A 22,725-nucleotide genomic window follows, 5' to 3' on the forward strand; every position below is an offset into this window, starting at 1 on the left:
TATTCCACATTAAATAAAAATTTCATTTAATTATATAATAATTATTCCAATACACCACAACTATATATGAATTAATTCCATTTACTTCAATACCACTTAGTCATAAATCATCATCCTAACACATATATTTACCCCCACACATTTCATATACACAATTCCATAAATTTTCATGCCATTTATTTACTTTAGTTAATACATAATTCCTTATCTTACATCAAACTAACAAAACATAACCAATTTAACATTTCTTTATTATATTCATCATTTACTTAACAATGTATCCTATGCAAGATTCTAAATTTCTCACATATTTAATCTAATTCATTATCAAACATCATCACAGTAATATACACCTTAAATATACATAAAATTACACAATTTAAACACAACACAACATTTTCAAATTCCTTCCCTCTTTGGTCGGCCACCCATCACATCCATCACCAATTTTCTTACTTTAATTACAACAAAATTTCTTACTTTCTCAACTTATTTCCTTATCTAATACAAGAATTAGTCATTAAATTCAATTACTCTCGAATAATATAAGAACCCAAACTTATTATTTTAACACCCTTTGCTTAAAAACAACCATACATAATTCAAGCTTGTAAAAAAATGAACCCAAATAACTTAGCAATTAGTTTCAAAAACTTCGAATATCTCCAATTCATAACTTTCTTCCCTTTCTTTTTTCCTTCCTTCTTTGTTGCCCCTTCCCTTACCAATTTCACTTTTCTCCACTTGATTCTCTCAAATTTGGTGTCTATTATGTTTGTCTTTGCAAACCCTCACGAGTTTTTCTTAAATTTGTGTTTTTTAACTAAGGTTTTTTTAAGGATTCCTCATGTTCTCTCTAGAATTCTCTCTTCCTTTCTTTATGTTTCTTGGCCTGCCACACACATATACACATAATATATGGTCAACAATTTAGTTAATTCTTTTTATGTTCTTTTATACGTTTTATTTTTCTGGTAAATTTCTTACGTGACCATGAAACTTATTCTCTATTAAACTTAAACCAGGGCATGTATAATTTCATTATACTACATTCCACCATAATTCTTTCATTAGTTATTTATTTCATCTTGTTTTAATTCATGTTTCTATGTTTTTTTATTTTTCATAATTCTTTTTTTTAGAACTCATACATAAACCTTTTATTTTATTTTATCCCATCTGTCATCTTTCCCATAAGATAAATATTCACCTAAATCATCTGGGATAATTTTCCTCTTATTAATTTCATATATTTTTCTCAAGGATTTGCATATGCTCATTTTTCTTATTTTTTAAAGGAGTTCATTAAGTCCTTTACTCCCAATGATTGTCTTGAATTGCCCCCAATTGATCTGGATATGTGTATCCTTCAATAATCATCAAAAAGCACTAATGTAAAATTATTTTTATCAGATATCATATCCATATTTCAAAAGGGTAAAATTATCTTTTACCATAAATGCCTCTTAGTTGGACCATGTTTCTCAAAGTGTGGTGTTACTCTCAATTGCTGAGGGAGTTCAATAAATCATCCACTGTTATGGATTATTTCGAGCAATATTGCTCCTAGTTGATTTGGTTGTGCTTATTCTTTTGGCTATAATTAAAAAGCACTCATCATTGTTAGAGACCATTTATAGCTTTGATGGATTTTACCAAATTATCTTTTAACTATTGTTATTGCAATAGGTTTTCTCAAATTGGATTGTCCCTAACTGATCTAGCTATTTTCAACTAGCCATTATAGGGTTCACAAAATTTCCTCCAAGTTGACTCGAATGCTTAACTTTCTAATAAACAACCATAAGATGCATCAACATTCTTTTTATCCAGAACTTTACAGCTTTGGTCAATGGCTATTTTTTTTGTAAATCATTTTTCTTATCTTGGGAATAGACCATAAATTTTAAAAACTTTATCTTTCAAATCTAATTATTAAAAAAAAATCATTGAGATGTAAATTTAAAAGTATTTTCATGAAGATTAAACTTCTTTGGTCAAGAATCCAAATACATCATTCAATGTTATGATGTATTTTGAATGTTTTTCTTGGTATATAGGCAAGAGTTAATTGGGCTAGGAAAAAATAATGATCTAGATCAAATGAGTTTTTATTGAATGAATGAAAAATTTGGTAAGAAAAGGTTCCAAAGGTAATTTTTTGGCTTTCAAAAGGGATAACATCTTGCTTTATATCGCATTAAGCTTGTCCATTTTTTGGTAAAGATTGGATGATTCAATGACATGAAAATGACTTATGGTGTACATTTAGGTCATGGTTTTATACTCTTTATAAAGGCTAATACCTTTCAATGCAAACAAGTCATTTTTTTTATTATTATTATAAAGGACTTTTGAATCTATGTAATGTAGGCTATGGATTCACGACTATAAAAAAATGGATATACATAAGGCTTTAATAAGTGTTTAAAGGTTAAAGGATATAGGACCACTTGTTTCAAGCAAAGATTTTTTACGCTTGCAACTTGAATTTTTTTTTTTTTAGCTATTAATCCATGTTATGATCTTAATTCTTTAAGTTTTTTTCATTTGACATTTGTCTTTCAAATTAGAGATATTTTGAAGAGCTCTTTCTCTCTCTCTCTCTCTCTCTCTTGTAACACTTGTCCCTGTTGATATTTTTGTCTTTAATTAGGGACACTTTGAAGATTCTATTTTATTATTTTTCATTTTTTTTTCTCTTTATTGTGATATTTCTGTCCTTTTTTAATAGTTTGTACTTAGAGAATTTTAAAAATCACCCCTAAGTGTAAGGGTGATCCTAGTCAAGAGTTATTATTCAAGAAATAATTATTTATGACTTAAATAGAGACAACAAGAATACTTTTTATAATTGTGAATGAATTGTTAAAAAATATCTTATTTCATTTCAAATCCAAACTTGCTTACATCTATAATTGTTAGCCTTATTTTAAGAAAACTTGATAGTTAACTTCAAAGAAGATACAGTGGGACCACAGTCCAAATACACGCCATTTATCACCATTTATGTCATTAAGTCATTCAATTTTGTTTTGTAAACAATTTATTATTATGAGCAAGATTTTTCCTTTTTTTGTTATAATTATTCATGACCTATAATTTCATTAAACTGATTTTCCTATCAATGCAGGTTATGACAAGGTTTTTTTTTTTTTTTTTTTTTTTTGTATTTGATAAGCCCAATATCTTTGCTATTATTGTCTTTAGAAACTAGCGAGGGAGGTGAAAACAAGTTATAGCTTTCAATCTTCATATCAAATGCAAATATATTTATTTTCCAAGTAAGTCAGTAAAGTGAACCATTCCGAGATACTTTTGTTATGCAACAAAATGACTTATCTTATGACAACTTTACTTCTTTCAACTGCTTGTATATTTAAGTTTTTGAATTAAATGATTCATATTTAATGCAGTGATACATATAGAGTTCTTTATCATGCTAGTGAAACTTGAGCTTCAAGAATCACACAATTTTATAGTGCAAATGTTTTAATCTTTCCACCATTATACCTATTTCTATAGTATGGTATCATGTTTTTGGATTCAGGATTTTCTATCATTTTCTGGTAGTAGGCTTACACATATAATATCATGATTTATTGTATGCATGATAAAGTAAAACACCTTAATTAATTTATGCCATAATCTCCACATGATCAAATAGAAAATCAAAAGACATTTTGGGATAGGGTTTCGAGGTATCAATTGATATAAAAGAAGCATGGTATTTATTTATGATCATGCTCTATGTGAAGAAACCAAAGATAATGTTGGTTCCTTAATTATGTAGTTTGGTGAAAATGGATTTATAGGTGAATTTGTTGCATTCCTTAAAAATAAGCCTATATCTTCCCATGGTTTCTATTGATGAATGTGTCAAGATTTTATATATGATATACGAGCATAAATCATGAGTTGAGTCTATGATAAAGAGGAATGAAAACAAATATTTTTTGTTGGCTTGAAGAAAACTATGACGATGTTTTGGATTGAATGTTGAATTAATCCTCCTTGAAGTAGTAAACGTAATCCTGTCGAACATAAAAAGAAGACTTATTATTTTGGTTAGCCATGAAAAATTTAATGTTGGTACCTTTAAGGCACAAAAAGAGAAGAAATCTAAAGCTACAATCACTTGAATCATCACATTAAAGCCATAAAACATTTCAAAATAATATTTGTAGGTTTGATGCTTTGCAAGAATATAAAAAATAATTTGGGATGTTAAAACATGTTCCACGTTGAAATATAGTTGGAAATATTGAATAATGATCACCACATGTTTGTGTAATATCTGAGTATCAATCAAAGTTTAGAATCAATGCAAAAAATTATTTACAAAGGGATAAGAATTCTAAGATTGAATTTGTTGAGGTTTTGAGATTGAATATCTAGATTTTAACTATAGCTCAATCAACTGGAATCTTGAAATCTAAAATTAAATGTCTAGTTAAATTGGAGTTAATTGATTGAATTGAAAAACATTAGACTAAAACAAAGTAGAATAAAAATTTAATTGGACCCTATAATATTTTTGCCTTCTCATTGCAATCCTTGACTTTTAGATTTTTAATTTTCATTCTATTAGGGTTTTAATCTTTGATTTTATTTTTAATTTCACTCTTAATTAGATTAAATGAACCTTCAAATTTGACATTTTTTCCGATCTAGCACTTGGTTCTCAGAATTATGCAATTTTTACCAAATTTGTCATAGTTCACATTTTTCTCTTCAATTGTGTCCAAATTGAATAAATTTAGACTCTCATGTTTAACCACTTGTTACAAATTCATTCTTAGTTCTTAAAATTATTTAATTTTGATCAATATAATTTTTAATTTTAATTTTTCTTTTTAAATAAACCCCTAATTGATTTCTTTAATTTGACAATGTGTTTTAAATTCATCATTGACTCTTTAAACTTTTCTAATCTTGGTTAAATTAAAGTAAAATTAAGTAATTATTTTTTAATTTATCTTCCAATAAGTTTAAAATTGAAATCCAAACCATTCTTGGATTTAATTGAACTCCTAAAGTTAATCTTTGATATGTGAAATTTAATTATTTGTCTAATTTCATTCTCAACTATATTTTTTGCTTTTTATCTTTTAAACTTTTCTTATATATTTTTTTTATTTTCATGAATTTTATGATTATTTATAAATTAATTTTACATATAATGATAAAATATAACTAAATGATTAAAATTAACCAAATATGTTTTTTTTTTCTTGAATTCTTTCTATTTTTTTAATAAAAAAATGTGGGTTAAAATTAGATTATGACACTAAATATATAAAAATAATATAGGCTCGAATTTATTTCTAACTTCTCACAAACACATGATCTTAAAATGATGATTTCCTCAAAAAAAAAATAAAAATCCAATACAATAAATAAGATTTTTGCGAGTTACCAGTGCTGATTAAACTAATTGGGCTATAACTTCAATAGCCCAAAAATGTCAGTCTGGAAACATGGGACAAGACATATTCATCTTCGTGGCGTTTAAATGGTGTGTGAAAACGAGCTTTTAGTCCAAAAAAATAAATGCAGGCGGCTACAAGCCCAAACTCCTGTTCTTGTATCGGGCCACATTTTACAGTGCAATTACAATTATAAAATAAAAAATAAAAAATAAAAAAACTTCTTTGTGGATTTTATTTTATTTCTCTAACTAGAAAGCATCGGGCACTTAAAAAACAACTCACATGATTAAGTGGAATTATATCAGAAATGGATATATTTTTATAGCTTTATATGTTTTAAAGCGAATTTGGTAGTGTGGTATCTAATAATTTTTAAAGTATTTTTTATTTTAAAATATATTAAAATAATATTTTTTATTTTAAAAAAATTATTTTTAACATCAACATCTTAAAATGATTTAAAAATACTAAAAATTACTAAAAATATATTAATTTAAAATAAAAAAAATAATTTTTTAAAAAATATTTTTAAAACAAAAAAACAAATAAAAACTTAATTTTTCATTGGATATGCATTATTTATACCAGAAGGAATCATTACATGTTATTAGCTTTCAATAGTTTACAGACACCAATGGTTTTTGTTCAGTTCCCCCCCACTTCTGTATTTGATTGATTCGAACCTAGATGTTTCTCGAATCTGATGTTTCATTCACTACATCTACAGGGATGTTTTCTTTATGTTTCTTTATATTTAAGTGATTATTAGTAATTATTTTTAATAATGGTTACTTTTAGAAATATATTAAAATAATACTTTTTATTTTTTAAAAATTATTTTTAACACTAACCCATTAAAACAATCCAATAACATAAAATAATAATTTTAAATAAAAATATTTAAATTTTGATACAAAAAAGTTAAACAACACGCGGAACATGCTCGAAGCCTGCACTTTCCTTCTCAAAAGAGCACCAACTCGTTATCCATGCTAGTGCAAATAAAGCAATGCCACAAGTTACATGGAAATTAAATAATTTTGGAGACAACATGGTCCCGGCAGGATTGAAAACCCAATTATGACATATAATTATGTCTTGATAACGTTATACATGACATCGACTAAGCTAAATATGACTCCCATGATGTTTTAAAAAGCCGTATTTTTAACAGTGTTATGGTAAGATTTTCTTGAATTAATCTCAATATTAAATTTTCATTTGGTCTTTTTATACACATGATATTCTGATATAGCATATAGTATCAATAAAAATTAGGTTATCAAGCTCAAAAAAAAAAATTCTATATGTTCAAGAAGTTATTTTTTCATTAACTTTTAATTAAAAATAGTTAAGCTAGATATCTCTATTTAATATTAGTTTTAAATTTAAAATTCTTGTAGAAAAAGGATTTACATGACTAATAAAATCCAATTAACATTAGAGTTACTAAACTAGATAAATTCTTGTAGATCTTAACCGTTAAATAAATATTGTAATAAAGATAATTATACTATAAATTCAAAAAATATAGCATCCCACTTCATATTCATATCGAAATGAGAGAATTCATGAGATTAATTTCTATTTCTCACAGAAAATGGTTTTGCTAATGTTGTTTAAAATAATATAGGTCATATATATATATGTGTTAACCAAATGCTTGCTAAATGTTAATTCCAGGAGACTCACATATTTTTAATTTAAACACAAGAAAATAAACTTACAGGACTTTTCTTTTCTATATTTGTTTTTGGAAATAATCCATAATTTGAACTTACTCACGAACTCTAACTCTCATAGCCATAGCTCGAGCTTCTGTTCCCTACAAATGTTTTGATCATTCATTTGAACTTAGGAATTAAGTGAGAAATGATATATTTAGTGCTCTGTTTCGAGAGATGCTTGTAATTAGGACAATTCACTAATACACTGTGTGAAGTGTTGCATCACTGTAATTAAAAAATCTACAAAGGTTTCCAACCACATCCAATACAGAGCTGAGGATTTGGAAGCAAATCGATCGACCTCCAAATCTGGATGACGATGGTGTAAGAGCCCATCTTTAATTTTGGAATTATTGACATTTGAATTTTTTTGCAAGAGAGTGGCAGACACCTAAGAGCTTCACTGCTGACCAACTCGAAATAATCCTTATAATCTGATGTGTTACAAGGTGATTGGTACAGATAGACCTGCCGGAAAATCTAAATGATCATTTAATAGACCGAAAGGGAATCGAAACCCTAATGCTGTAGCCCTTATGTGTCTTCATGATACTCGTCCAAGAAGTATATATTTTGTTAAATGGAACAGATCGATGATCAATCTCCCTTTCATGGCCCCCAGGCCCTAGAAATGCACACGCTACCTTCTCACGGTGCACGAACAATGTAGAACCTAGTAAGCATATTCATTATGTGGTTGCAGAAGATAAGGTTTCTATATAAAAATAGACAGATAGGGCATTACTAGGAGGAAAGAATATAAATATGAAGCCTTTTTGAATATTTATCATGAGATACCCTATCATCATCATGAGAGAAAGTGATGCAAATAAAACTATGAAAGATGGTATATTTTCTACTGAATTTGGTGTTCTTGTGGGGTTATTTATTTTTTTTATAAAATATTCTCGTCCTGTCATTTTCATTTGCTATTGTGGCAAGCAGAGCTTGGAAGTTGGAAGAGAACATGGCCAATCAAATGAACTCCAGTTGTCATCACTCCTTTTGAAGCCATGAACGACTCCTTGCTCCACTTAAGAAGATGCCCGTGTATGCCTTTGCGCGTATAGACAATTGGAGATGGGCAATAAATAGTTTAAAGCACTTTATCCCAAAATAGGCAGAGAGGCTAATCATTTGAGCTTCTTTTTTTCAACAAGATGCAAACAACTTGAGTGCAACTTACTCATCAAATCTACTGAAAAAGAGTGAGAATATTGGAGAAGAAGAGCAAGTGCTAGCTAGCAAGACACAATTGCGTCATCTCGATGAGTTGCTTCTGTCATTTTATTAAGGATATGTAATAATGTTATAAGAAATTAGTTTATACAACATTATTCTCACATAACCCCATACTTATTTTGTCGTAATGCCATGTACTAAAACAAAAGAGTAGTCATTGTCATGAACTTGATCATGTGTTTTAGACTATGAAATTTATTTGAGTACATTGCTCTAATCAATTTTGAACGTAAAATTCACTCCATTGATTCAATTTTTATATGAGCTTGTTGCAAGTAGTATTTATAAATATTTAAACTGTAATCATTATTACAATTTCAAACACACCCGAATCTCCTTTGAACTGCCTCGTTACAACATACAGGGGTGATGTGGATATTCACAAAAGGGAGCAAAATATTATAAACCCTATCTTAAAGAACTTTCTAGCAGCATAAAAGAAGAAAAGATGACAAAAGCATTGCGAATTTATTGAGGTGTTAAATCGAATCCGAGTAAAACATACAGAATTAACTAACGAACGGATACCATATTAAAGCTTTCAAAGTTTGAACTAATAATCAATATGCACTCATTATTGGAGTATTGATTCATAATGAAAAATACAACAAAAACATTGCCAGATATACGTACCTCTACATACTCAAACTCATAGAGGGTCCCAAAGTCCCACTAAAACGACCCAAAAGAGGAGGCCAGCGTGGGGAGACACCGTCCTATGATTCGGCAACCGCCCCAGTACGATCATACTGTGCAATTAAGAAAGCCACCAGCCTATTGTAGCATGCTTCATTTCTTTTATGGGGCATGGTGTCCTTATTCATTGCCACATTACTCTATCTCTTGAAGAGCAGAATATGGCTGACAAATCATGCATATCCTATTGATAATTTATTTCAAAACTCCTTTTTCTGCCAAGATAAATTTCTCTAGTTATGATGAACAATCCCACCAAACTAAAATTATCGCGTGGTTGCTCATATAATGACCATTAAAAAATTATATGGTCGTTAATTTCAGGGTCTGTGAGATTAGTTGAGGTACGTATAATTTAACCCAGACATCCACGTTAATAATAATAATAAAAAAATATTCTATATAATGTGCCATGATAGCTAAGGGTGCGTTGTCCATCCCTTTTCACATGTGTATTTATCAGTATTTATCATATAGTTTTTATTCCATGTACTCTTTATATATGTTTTTTGATAGAGCTTTGTAGTAATCTCTCTTTTTGACATCCATCTTTGGTAACGCTTACATTTATATTTTTATTGTCATATGTAATCATATGCCAAGGACATGCTATATCTAGTTTTCCTTTTCCTTTTCTAAAGGCAATGAAATAATGGCATGCAGGATTTGGACCAGAATTTAATCTCCTCATAATTTTTAACGAATAGTATCATAGAGTGTTTGGGTTAATTAAATAAATCTTTATATATTAATCCAGCCATTTTTCATTTATTATGAATAAATAAATCAAAACTTTTTGTGTCCTTGATGTCAAACGTGTTGCGGATGCATTTATAAACTAGATAAATAAAGTAAAGCCCATGGAATAATCTAAACACATCTAACATATAATTAATCTTACAAAAACAACAATAACATTGTTATATCATACTCGAACTTGGTCAAGAGATTCTACAAACCCATTACCATAGGGGACCGACTAGCTATAATCGATCGTGTTAGGGAAAGGCTCTCAAATTAGACCTTGAAGTTGTGTTTTTGCTGATTTAATTATTTTTTTTAATTAATCTCAGATCTTTGTATTTTTTCGAGTTAACTTTGAATTTTTGTTTGGTTACGTCACTTTTTATCTTTATATAAATAGTTGATGTGTTATTTTTTTATCATATTATTAAATTAAAGAGTTTTCAAAATATATTAGAGTTTTTCTCTACTAATTTTTCCATCATTTAGGATTGTAACATTTGCTCTTAAGAACCATAGATTTCATCCACGCTATAAATTATGTAAGCATCTTCTAATTTTTTTTTTTTAATCTAAGCTTGGTGAAATCTAATTAATTCTAAGTTTGAAACCAAGTTATAGAAAATAATTGTTAAAAATCACTAATCCCGACTTGAATCGATCTTTTATTTTTAATTTGAGTAAAGAAGCTAGGGAGAGTTAAAAATCAATTCCTGCGACCTTATACAGTAAATCACAAGTTCTTAATATAATTTAAGTAGATGTTTGTACTTGGATTCAAAGTAATTTAAGCAAGTAACTAAACTTGATTTAGATATTTATTTGAAATCTTAAATTTTCAGAACAATTCAAATTACATTACCAAAAACTGAGTCATATTTTCTTCTTTGATAGAACAAAATTGACCGTAAATTGTGACAGAGAAAGGCATTAATATCAATTTGAATTAATGCACCACACATATGAAACATTCAGGATGTAAATTTAAGGATAGTTGTTCTTATAGTTAAGAGGTTATGTTTTTCCTATGATATTTTGATTCAAATTTCAAACTAAGTTATTACACCCGGACATCGTTAATATTGAGTGGAAAAAAAATAGATATTTTACATCTTGTTCTTAGAAAAAATAATATCTTGTTCAAGGAGTTGCCACTTAGTATTATGGTTACTAGAAACCCTAACTGACCAACAAAGATTTTATGGTATGAGACTGGTTACATAAAAGGAAAGATGCTATCACCCCTAAGCATCTTATCTAAGATAGAATGCATTGCTATTTTGTCTAAAATTGCTTAAGAATTTGTTCTTTTTTTTCCCTTTTTTATTATTCCTTTCATTTTCCTGACTCCGACATAAATATCGCACAAATCCAAAAAATATTATACTCCTAACTCTGGCGTCAGTGAATATTTTTGCAAATTTTGAATTTGAAGAAATTTTCTATGTAATTTTTTTTTGTGTTTATCCTTTATTATTATTTTCTCTTTTTAAATAAAATAAAAAAAAAATTGCACAAAAGATTTGTATTTAACAATAATAGGCCACAGATTAAGCATATAACTTTTAAAAAAACACAAAACACAAAGAAAAACAAATAAATCAAAGTGCGAGAGGCCCACAAATAAATCAACAAATATGCCCAAATATTTTTGAAATTTTCTGATATAAAAAAAGGACTCGTTTGGCCAAATATCAAACTAAAATAGACATAAAAATTATGGCTAAAGTATAAGGGTGTGTTTTGCTAAACACACCCTTAATAAACATAATTTGAGCCGGTTGGGCCTAAAGCCCATATCCATATATTAATTTTGCTTGTCGTAGATAATTAATTACAATTTATTTTCCATGTTATAAATTGTATTGTTTATATATGTGTAAAATTCTTTATGAACCATATATTAATTTTAATTATTTTATTTTAAAAACAATTTGGTTGATACTTGATGCTTTTGTCTACTGTTTGCCACTGTTATGATAAATATGAATGTCTTGTTGTTGTTGATTTTGACATTTCTCCGTTACTGTTCTATTACTAGACATGTGATGTATCTTTATTTCAAATGTAGATAATGTAACATTGTATAAATTTTATGTGGTAATGATGTTTGTTTTAAATTTATTAAGTGTGGGGGAACTTCTTCACATAACTTTAAATTAATAGTATATGTTGTAGTTATAATGGTAATGACTTCGATTATTATTATATGAGAAGTTTAGGTGAGAATATTAAGGTTTGAAAGTTTGTATGGATTTGAAACAACTAATGATCAAACATTGTTTTAACATGTTGACACTCTTACATAATTCTTTTTTTTTTTTTTTATGAGGTTCAGGTATCATATCACTTTCAAATTTATTCTTTCATGTTTATGAGATGTTTTGTTATTTATCACTAATGATCAAACATTGTTATTTATCTTTGGGTTGCAAAAAACGTGGTAAAGAGGGTGGACAAGAATGCTTTTGATTTTTCCTTGTTCTTCTTTTTTTTTTTTTTTTTCTCACAATAATTAATATACTTTAATTTTTCAAACCTTTCTCCTTTATCATGTAATAATTTTTAATTATCAAATTGAGGATATGTGAACTCTGCCTTTGAACTATTCAATAATGGTGTTGGAATTATAAACAGAGGCGCCAAATTGAGGATATTTTGCTCAAAATGTCATCTTATTACCGAATAAAAAAGAATTAGGTATCTTTATGAGATTTTATATGTGAAATAAGAAGAGATTAAGAAGGACAATTGTGGGTCTACCAAAAGGTGGGGAATCATTTTAACACGGTTTCACATTACAAGTGAGAAAGACAAAGGATTTGAATTCAAAGTTGTAATTCCATTTCCACCCTTTTTTGTCCTTGAATGGCTTTTGATTGGATAATATTTTTTACTTCAAGTCAAGTTGATGCTCTAACCGCGTTTTCCTTGTCATTCATGTGGAAATTAAGTTTCCTTTTTCATTTTTTTTTGTCCTTACTAATCAGTCATAAAATGACTTTGATGTTTACCTATTTGACTATCAAATAAATTTATCTTAATTCTTGTGTGTGAAAAATCAATTTTTTTTTTATTCTTCTGAGAAAAATCAATCCCATGCGTGTGTAAAAGAAGAAAATTATTTGTTTCAATTATTTCATGCTTTTATTTAAAAAAAATATTATATATAATTTGGGTTTTATGAGAAAAGTAACTCTCTCCTATTTTATAAATAATAATGAGGATTGCATCTTAAAGATATCTAAATTACAGTATCTTAAACCCATCTTAAGGATATCTAAATTACAGTATCTTAAACCTTATAATCAATCATAAAGATTAGTGTATAATGGACCATATATATTTTTTTAAAATTCAATCATGGAAGTATCATGTGATAAAAGCTGGAAAGGATACATTTTTTTGTTCTCAAATAAAAAAAAAATATTTGCTCAAATTTTAATCAAAGCACATGGACGGGCGAGCTGTTTAAATAGTGTGTGAGGGGCAGAGTAGTTATCAAAAATTGCTTTTTAGGATATTATTTAAAAGATTTCAACGGTCCTGACATAATAAAACGATAAGTGCCCCTAACAAGCATTGGATTAGGCAGCCATAACTTTTTCTTTTTGTTTCTTCCTTTTTCTCTCTCCCACCCTAAAATTTTATTTAAACACTTTTAAAAAATGAGACCAACACCTAAAATTTATTTCTCATTTATATATAGACTTTATCCTTTTAATTATTATTTTTTAGTTTGAATAAGCTACGAAATTACAAATATTTTTTAATTTTATCCATTTTAATTTTTAATCTTTCAATTTTGATCCCTATTTTTTATTTTTAATAGGCTATAAAATTACAATTATTTTTCAATTTCACCCTCCTTTCATATTTTTTTATCTTTTAAATTTGATTTTTTTTTATTGCTCTTTATTTTGTTTGAGATCATTTTTTTAGGTTTTTATTTTTTATAATTTCTTCCTCTTTGTGTTTTTTTTTTTCTTTCAAATTTGATCCTTATTATTTTTGTTGTTATTTTTTTTCTTTAGCAAATTCTTAAATTGATTTTTTTTCATGATTTACTCTTCAAAATTAAATTTATTGGGAATTAAACTTTTTGATTGAACTCAGTTCAAGAATTTCATGGGTTATGAGTTTTAAAGATTAAATTAGATTTAGAAGGTTTGAACTGGTTGGCTTGGTTTTTTTTTTGTCCTTTTTAGAAGCTTTTTTTTTTTTTTACGTTTTTTTTTATGTTTTCTTTATTATATTTTTATGGTTTGCTTTGTATGAGATTAGTTTCAGGTTCATAACCAAAATCACTAATATTTTTTTCTATTTATTTATTTTTTTAATTATGTAGTTTAAATTACAAATTGAATCAATGATTCGGTACTCTGATTTGTTTTCCTTAACATTCTTTTTTTATATTAAAAATTATTTTGCTTGGCTCGCAGTGGAGTGCAGGCTATAAGTCTAGTTTAAATTTATAGAAATAAGGATTTCTTTTGTTTTAAAGCTTATGACTCTTACTATTTACATAATTTAATACCTTTATAATAAATTATCTGTCATATACTTGAATCCTATACTTCAAAAAAAAAAAAAAAAAGCTTTGTAGCATATAAGCAGTAAATCAAAAGTGCTGCCTCCAACATCAGAACAACCCACTATCTTTTTTAAAAATATGATGAAAAGGTCTTTAAAAAAAAAGAACTGATATTTGATTCTTAAAGGGGAAAAGTTATTACTTGTGGAAAAAAATCGCTAGTAATATAATGGTCACTAGAAAATTATAAATGTTCAACATAGATTTTATGGTAAATAGCATGTTATACTAAAAATAATATATTTTCATCTCTAAAACATCTTACCTAAGATAAGCTATATTGTTGGTCTTATCTTAAATTGTTAATAGTGTATTGTATTATACTATTGATGGTTTATCTATAAAATATTCTTGAATATGGTGTTAGTAAATATTAAACCAAGGATAATACTTTAAATTCTGGTATTTGTAAGTATTGTATAGAAAATAATACTCTCACTTCTAGTATTAGTGAGCATTATAAAAAAATTATCAATACCCTTAATATTGACGTCTTTTACACATTCTTCCTTGACTCTCTAATTTCTGCAATTTCAGTCAAATTAACCATAAAAATAAATCATCTTCAATTAAGTAGTTGATTGAGTTCAATTCAATCCCGTAATATTGACATCTTTTACACTTTCATCCTTGTCTTTTTAATTTGTGCAATTTTGGTCAAACTGACCTTAAAAATTAATTTTTCTGTACAATTAAATCCCTGATTGAACTCAAATCAGTCACTTAATAGTGATGCTTTTTACACATTCATACTTGACCCTTTAATTTGTGCAATTTCAGTTAAGATTAATCTTAAAAATAAATTCTCTTTAATTAAGTACCTGATTGAACTCAAATCAGTCCCTCAATATTAACTCCTTTTACACTTTCATCATTGTCTCTTCAATTTCTGCAATTTTGATCAAATTGACATTAAAAATAAATTTTCTCTACAGTTAAGACCTTGATTGAATTCAAATAAGTCTTTAATATTAGAGTACTTTATACTTTCATCATTGCCTCTCCAATTTGTGTAATTTCAATTAAATCGACCTTAAAAATCAATTTTCTTTTCAATTAAGTCTCTAATTGAATTAACTGAAATCCCAAACTTTTTGATTTTCTTTATTTTGGTCATTGGCTTGTAAAATTAGCCAATTTTACCCTTAATTCCAAATTTTCTTCTCAATTAAACTTTCAATTGATTTAGTTGTGCTTTTGAACTCTAAAATCTTTTCTGTTTTGACCTTTGGTCTTCTAATTTGTGCAATCATAACTGATTTCAATTTTTTTTCTTCAACAAGACCCCTAAATTGCATATTTGTGGACCTAAAAGAATTTTAATTTTTTTTATTTAAATGATTTTTTTTTTGGATTTTTCTAAAAGGAAAAAAACTTTTAAAAATTAGAGAAATTTTAGGTTCCTAAAATTAGATTACGACAAAAAAAAAATACACAATCTTATGACTGCATAAATGTGAAAACAAATTGAGTTGCGTATATTTTTCATACTCTATATTTCATGGAACTTCGAACAGATGTGCATGTTATTTGATTTATATGCATAATAAACGTTTAATGCTTGAAGCAACAAGAACAGGACTCCAACACAAGTCCCATGATATTTTCTTCTTTTCTATGCAAAAAAGATAAATTATCACATGAACGTCCATTGCTACTATACATTGTTTTTATTCATACGGCCTTGTGCCTATCAATCCAGTTATTTTATCAAATTACGTATGGTTGGACCCTTGTCATTGTTACTAGTAGTCTACGGTTTTAACTTGCACGACAAAGCAACCTTCAGAATCCTTGCCAAGTAAAGGCAGATATATATATATATATATATATATATATATATATATATATATATATATATAGACACACACCAACTATCTTTGAAAGTAAAGGCAAAATTTTGAGAGGAACATAAACATTAATTAAGACACTTAAATTACAGTTTAAACTGTCAATCGTTTGTCGACCTAGTATACACGAAGCTTTCCTCGGAAGTAGTGTAAGACGTGACGTGCTGTAAAATCCATAGAATTGATCAAGCAAGCTTCTTTTTTTTTTTTTTTTCCTTTTTTCAATTTTCATGGAATCTTTCTCAATTGGTTATAAGCACAAGTCCTTGTCGAGTTGGTAAATACGAAATCATTGATTTAAACGGCAAACGGATTATCATGATCCTTGTAGTTTGATAGATTCATGGTTAGTTGATTTTAAAAATTTGAACGAAAGGGATACGTGAGTTCTTCTTTTAGCACGTACGTACATGACATAATTACATTAAAAAAACCCAGTCGTGATTATTTTCTTAGAGTTTAATTGTTCAACAAAACGGCTGTTGGATAACACTGCTAGAAATTCGCATAAAACCAAAGAAATTATCGATAAATATTTCTATTAGTATTTTTTCGGTTCGAAATTACTGACGGACAAAATTCCGTTGGTCATTCGGTCGTAATTTACAGATGGAAAAGTTCAGAATTAATGAAAAAAAGACAGGTAACTGACATAGAGGTTTTGGCGGGTGATTTTTCTGACAAAATCACAGACGAATTCAAAATGGGTGACCCGTACGTCTGATGGGACCAGTTCACCATTCAAAATACCGACGAAATTGAAATGACAGATCCGTACGTGGTGACGTGACTGGTGCACCGTCAAAAATACCGACGAAATCACCGAGGGATTTGAAAAGCAGGTCCATGCAGTGACGTGTCAATTTCCCATCAGCATTATCGACGGAGTTGCCGACGCATTCACCGACGGTTTTATTTCGTCGGAAAAAGTAAATATATGGCCACTCTGTCGACACTCTCCTCCCCCATATCTCCTTCTTCTTTTTAATCCTAACTCTTCCCTTCTGCAAATAACCAGCCCCTCCTCTCCCCTAAATAAAAATTTTGCTCATCTCAGCACAACAAGTTGTATTTCTTGAAGTTTTATGGTGACAACATCTGTGTTTTGATTTACCGACGGATTTTATCAATTTTTGTAAGTAATTCTATCTATTTAAATTTTAATATTTAAATGTCAATTTTATTGTTTTTTTAGTATATGTATTTTTGTTAGTAGATGTGCGTGTTTTATTGTTATTTCTCAAACAAACTTGTAGTATATGAATATATAATTATATAATGAAGTGAGATTCTCTGTATGTGGGCAACGGCCATGGAGGTTCGTGGAAATGATAAATGTTGCCAACTCTGCCTGCTTAATTCCTTGACAAAGTCCACATGATCCTATATATGATAGCAAAACCCCCATCTTCCCCATACAAGCTTGCTTAGTCTCGACATGGCGTGCACCATGGCGCCCCGCAAAAAGGAAATGGTAAAATAAAACCTAGTCTCACACCATTTGAGAGAGTCGTATGGTTACACATTTGCATAAACTTTGGCAAAACATATTCATTCAACCAAAAAAAAAAATGGCAAAACGTATTTTATATTGTTCAAATAAAGGAAGTTGAGAAGTAAGATGCAAGATATTATTATAAAATTTTATATTCTGATCATTACAATCAGGCAAAAGATTAAGAGATTTTGATATAACTGGGTGATTTAGACTCATTTATTTATTGGCGGTTAGAAAATGTATTAATATTTTTATACATTAAAAATAAATTTTAAAAAATAAAAAAATATATTATTTCAAGTATAAAATACAATTTAAAAAATAATTGAATACCAAACGAATCTATTAATTGTCTTTCGATTAACAAAAGCTAATCCCTCCCACTCGTGTGATTTGCGCGTACTTTGTTAATAAAATTGCGAGGTCAATTTGTATAGTTGATAGTGATTGCATTACCAAGTATTCAATAATGCATTTCTTTTTTTTAGTTAAAGTCAACTATTGTGACAAAGTAGAATTTAGTTAAATAATTTGTTCACTGAGAGACATTTTAATTCAAGTAACCTGATTTGTCCTGTTTATTTTTATATTTTAAAAATGTTTATAAAAAAAATTATTTTTTTATTTGCTTCAAATTAATATTTTTTTTCAATCATTTTAATACGTTGTTATAAAAAATAATAATAAAAAAAACATTATTTTAATACATTTCTAAATGAAAAGGCACTTTAAAAAACAACCACAACTATATTCCCAAACAAGCTTTCATCGAAGCTTGTTAAATTTTGATATTGTAAATATTAACTTTAATTCTAAAAAATTAGAATTTAAATATTTCAAATACGATTATTTAAGGTTTTTTTTAGTTTAAGGATGTGTTTAACAAACAACTCTTAGACCTTCTTTTGGTAGTTTTATTATAAAAAAAAATGAGTTTTTACCAAACAAAGCTTAAATAAATAAATATATTTTTTTTTATTGCGTATGGCTAAAAATCCTAAAATTATTTAAGCATTTGTTTTTTTTTTTAAAAAAAAAACAATCTAAAATACTTTGGCATGTTTTTAAAAAAATATATTTCATGGATTTTACAAGTTTGTAAATTTTCGAAGGATTTTGGCCTACATTTTAAAAATACAAAAAAAGTATTTTGTTTATTTTATTATGTGGAATTATAAACTTATAAGATATATTCCTGGTATTAAATAAAAAAAAAAAAACTACTTTATTTTATTTTTATGTTGGCATTAAAATTGCTAGCTTTAAACATGATAACATAAAGATTTCTTTACTAAGAAAGACTTTTTCTTAAACTTTAAATAGATCAACGGTTAGAAAACACAATATTATAAATTTAAATATTGTATTTAGATCGGTTGTTTTAACTTTTTTTCACATTTTTTTATTTTTTTTATTCATATCATCCAAATTATACAAAATTATTAACGTAAATGTTCGGATTAGCTTGCGTGTACCTTGACTAATCTCATAAGTCCTGAAATTAACGACCATTTAAACCTCTAGTAACCCTAAGGTTTGTAAAACTCGAACTAGTGATCTTTAAAAAATAAATTTAAAACCTGATTAGTTAAAGTACATCGTTTAAAATTATAAATAATTTATTAACTCAAATCAAATATACGATTCTCGAGTTTTTTTTCTTTTTAAAAAACACCTGTATTGCCTTGACTTCCCTTTATGGTGGGGAAAAAAAAAAAAAAAGAGAACCAGGAGGGGACAAATTAAAGAGATATGGCATGCAACCATCTAGGTGGTGGCCTAGTGATAAGAGCTTGGGACCAAGATATTTGCTCTCTCTATGGTCTCAGGTTCGAGCCTTAGGTTACTTTTATAATGGCCACTAGAGGCTTACATTGTCGTTAACTTCAGGGCCCGTGGAATTAGTCGAGGTGCGCGCAAACTGGCCCGAACACCCACGTTAAACTAAAAAAAAAAAAAAAAGAGACATGGCATGCGAGCTTCCACCCTTTTAATGGCTGTAAATTGCAACGGGCATCCTTATTCTCTTCCTCTCTTATACACTTTTGTTCTATTATATATATATATATATATATATATATATATATATATATATATATATAATTTCAAGGTGCTTAATCATTCTTTAAGAAAGAGGTTATAGAGATTTGTAAGAAAAAATATTGCATGTCAACATAATTTATGCGAGGCGTGTATAACATGGAAAAAAAAAAAAGTATCATCAACGTAACGTGTTAACCGTAGGAAACATCACTTCTGAGTATAATTCTTTTACTATTATTGTATAAATTAACATCATAGCTGCATGTCCTACTAGTATAATGTTTGAAATTGTTATAGGAATCGTTTTCAAAAGTATTTTTTTATATTAAAATAAAATTTTTTATTTTTTTTTTAAATTTATTTTTTATATCAACATTTCAAAATGATATAAATATTAATAATTAATTTATAAACAAAGGATTTTTTATTTTGTTTTGTAAAATTCTTTAGTATAAATAAAAGCAAAATGAAGCCAACAGGACCGCAATATACAAGACGAAAAAGGATGGCAATCCCAAGTACGCAAGTGGGAAAAAGAATGACAACCCAATATATTTCTTTCATAAATAAAAGTTCAATAATGATTATTTTTTTTAACTAAAATATTTAATAAAAATAAAAAATAAACCTAACTCAAAGATGGGGTTTTGCCGGTTTCTTGAGTTATTTATTTTCTGTCACAACTAATGACCAAATTACAAACAAGCCCCACATGATTTTTATTTTTCTTTTTCTTTTTCCAAATGATCACAAGAGCCCATATGTCCAATAATCTTGATCCAAAACCGTTCTTGGGCACTGATTCAGAAAAGGATCGAACATGGTTGCCTGCTTCCTGCCACTGTCCACATCACTGATTAGCAAATCCCAACTACTCAAGTCATCGTCCCACAAGCCAATGTCGACATTGTTGAGAGGCCACTCAAAATCTGGCAATAGCAACTCATCAAGGATATTGTTTGAACCATACGAAGAAGATGATGATGCTGATGATGCTGATGTTGATGAAGAGGTTGAGGTTGATGAAGGAGAAGGTCCACCAGGGACTAGCATTTCATGGGGTTCAATTAGTGGAACTTCATCTATGCAAAAACTACTCATTCGCTCCATTGTGTCATATGTGCTACCAATGTTATTCTCTTCATCTTGAGTTCTAGCTGGTTGTAATAATGTCTCTGGTTCATTATTTTGGCCCAGTTCAGATATGTCACTGGTGGAGCTAGACTGTCGTCCAGCTTGCTGCTCTGGTTCTTGTATACTATTCTGCACTTGAACTTCTTGCTGTGGCGGTGGCGGTGGAGGAGGTGTTTCAATAGTAGAGAGTGGCTTGTGAGTGAGAGGATCAATTCCCATTTTCCTTAGCTTCTTCTTGATATGAGTGTTCCAATGGTTCTTGATTTCATTATCAGTTCTTCCTGGTAGATGTGATGCAATCTTAGACCATCTGTTAAGCAACAAGAAGAAAAACAAGAATTAGGCTTGATCAAAAAGATTAAATGAAGTTAGATCTACACAATTATAAGAACAAAAGGTTCAGAAAAGGTAAAATGTGGAAAAGTAGTAGTAGTAAGCTCTATGATGATGATTAGGGACCCACTTCAAAGCATAGTGATTTCTTATGGCCACCAAACACCAACTGTTAATGGTCCATTTCAGAGAAGCAAGCGCGTAGCTTGAGTAATAATTACGTAAGAACATCATGCTTCTTGAAATTTAGACCAATTTTTATAAAAAGTAGTACTCGTGGCTGACAAAAACCCCATTAACAGCCTGCATATATAGTCTGACATATAAATAATGAAATGGAACAGAGTCCAAAATCGTGACAGTTTTGCTGTCCAAGAAGATCACTGCAAGTTGAATATTAATCCTGGCTTATGGGAATATTATTATTTGAAGCAAATAATGGGAAAATCTTCTTAGCTTGGAGTTGGTCCAAAGCTTTCATGGAAAGTACTGTTATTAGACAAAACTTTACCAGAAAAAAGTAATTAAAAAAGCCTAATGCTGAAGAATGATCAAATTTAGCTTGAGCAGGAGATCAGATCATGCTGAGGGAAAGAGGGATTGTAACTGAAGAGTTGCTGAAGACTGTAAGAGATAGACAACCTGTTGCCAAGTTGAGCATGAAGATCAATGACCATTTTCTCCTCATATTCTGATAAAAGACCTCTCTTCAAATCTGGCCGGAGATAGTTTGTCCATCTCAGCCTGCAACTCTTCCCGCACCTTAACAATCCTGCAGTGACAACAACCATGTAGCGGTGGTGAGTTAATGAAAAATCTTTTTAACCGTTCATTTTCCTTTCATTAAGGATAAAAAGCATTCAAGAAACCACGGCAGCCACTCTCCCTTCCTCTGCCAAGAGAAGAGGAGAGAGAGCAGCAAGAACTAAAGATGTTCAGGTATATATAGGATGATGGGGAGAGACCTGCAAGCTTAGGAACAGCTCTCCAGCAACATTGGCCATTAGCGAGGATGAAGTTTATGAGTTTCTTATCCTCATCGGAGGTCCAAGGGCCTTTCTTCAATCCAACTTTGTCACAACAAGGTTGCCTTCCCATCTTTCACAAGATCACAAACACCAATATGTAGAAAACTAATTTTAAGATCTCGAAGACAGAAAGAAAAGCTGATAATGAGGGACTCTTCTTCCTCTTTGAAAGACAAGCAACTAGCAAGGCTAAACTATCATGGACACTACCTACTTATTTATATACAACTCGACCTCCCCTAACCCAGATGGACTTTGGCTACATGGATTATTTTATTTTATTTTGACTTTAGAGTTTTTTTTAAAAAAAAATTCATTTAATTAATGTTGTGATACATTTTTTTTTTTCTTTGGGTAGGATAGTGTACTCGAGTTGATGTTCAACTGTTCAAGACAACACGTAC

General features: G+C 28.8%; 1 protein-coding gene across 1 annotated transcript; it reads right to left on the reverse strand.

The window, feature by feature from the left end:
* Positions 1-20,358: 20,358 nt before the first annotated feature.
* Positions 20,359-22,514, reverse strand: LOC118049158 (uncharacterized). Its single transcript, XM_035059077.2, has 3 exons — positions 22,259-22,514; positions 21,936-22,065; positions 20,359-21,270 (listed from the first exon to the last, which is right to left on the reverse strand). The coding sequence occupies exons 1-3, from the start codon at positions 22,389-22,391 to the stop codon at positions 20,574-20,576; spliced, it is 960 nt and encodes a 319-aa protein (XP_034914968.1). The 5' UTR covers positions 22,392-22,514; the 3' UTR covers positions 20,359-20,573.
* Positions 22,515-22,725: the final 211 nt, after the last annotated feature.

This window comes from Populus alba, chromosome 4 (genome assembly GCF_005239225.2).
Source record: "Populus alba chromosome 4, ASM523922v2, whole genome shotgun sequence".
In the NCBI taxonomy this organism is placed as follows: domain Eukaryota; kingdom Viridiplantae; phylum Streptophyta; class Magnoliopsida; order Malpighiales; family Salicaceae; genus Populus; species Populus alba.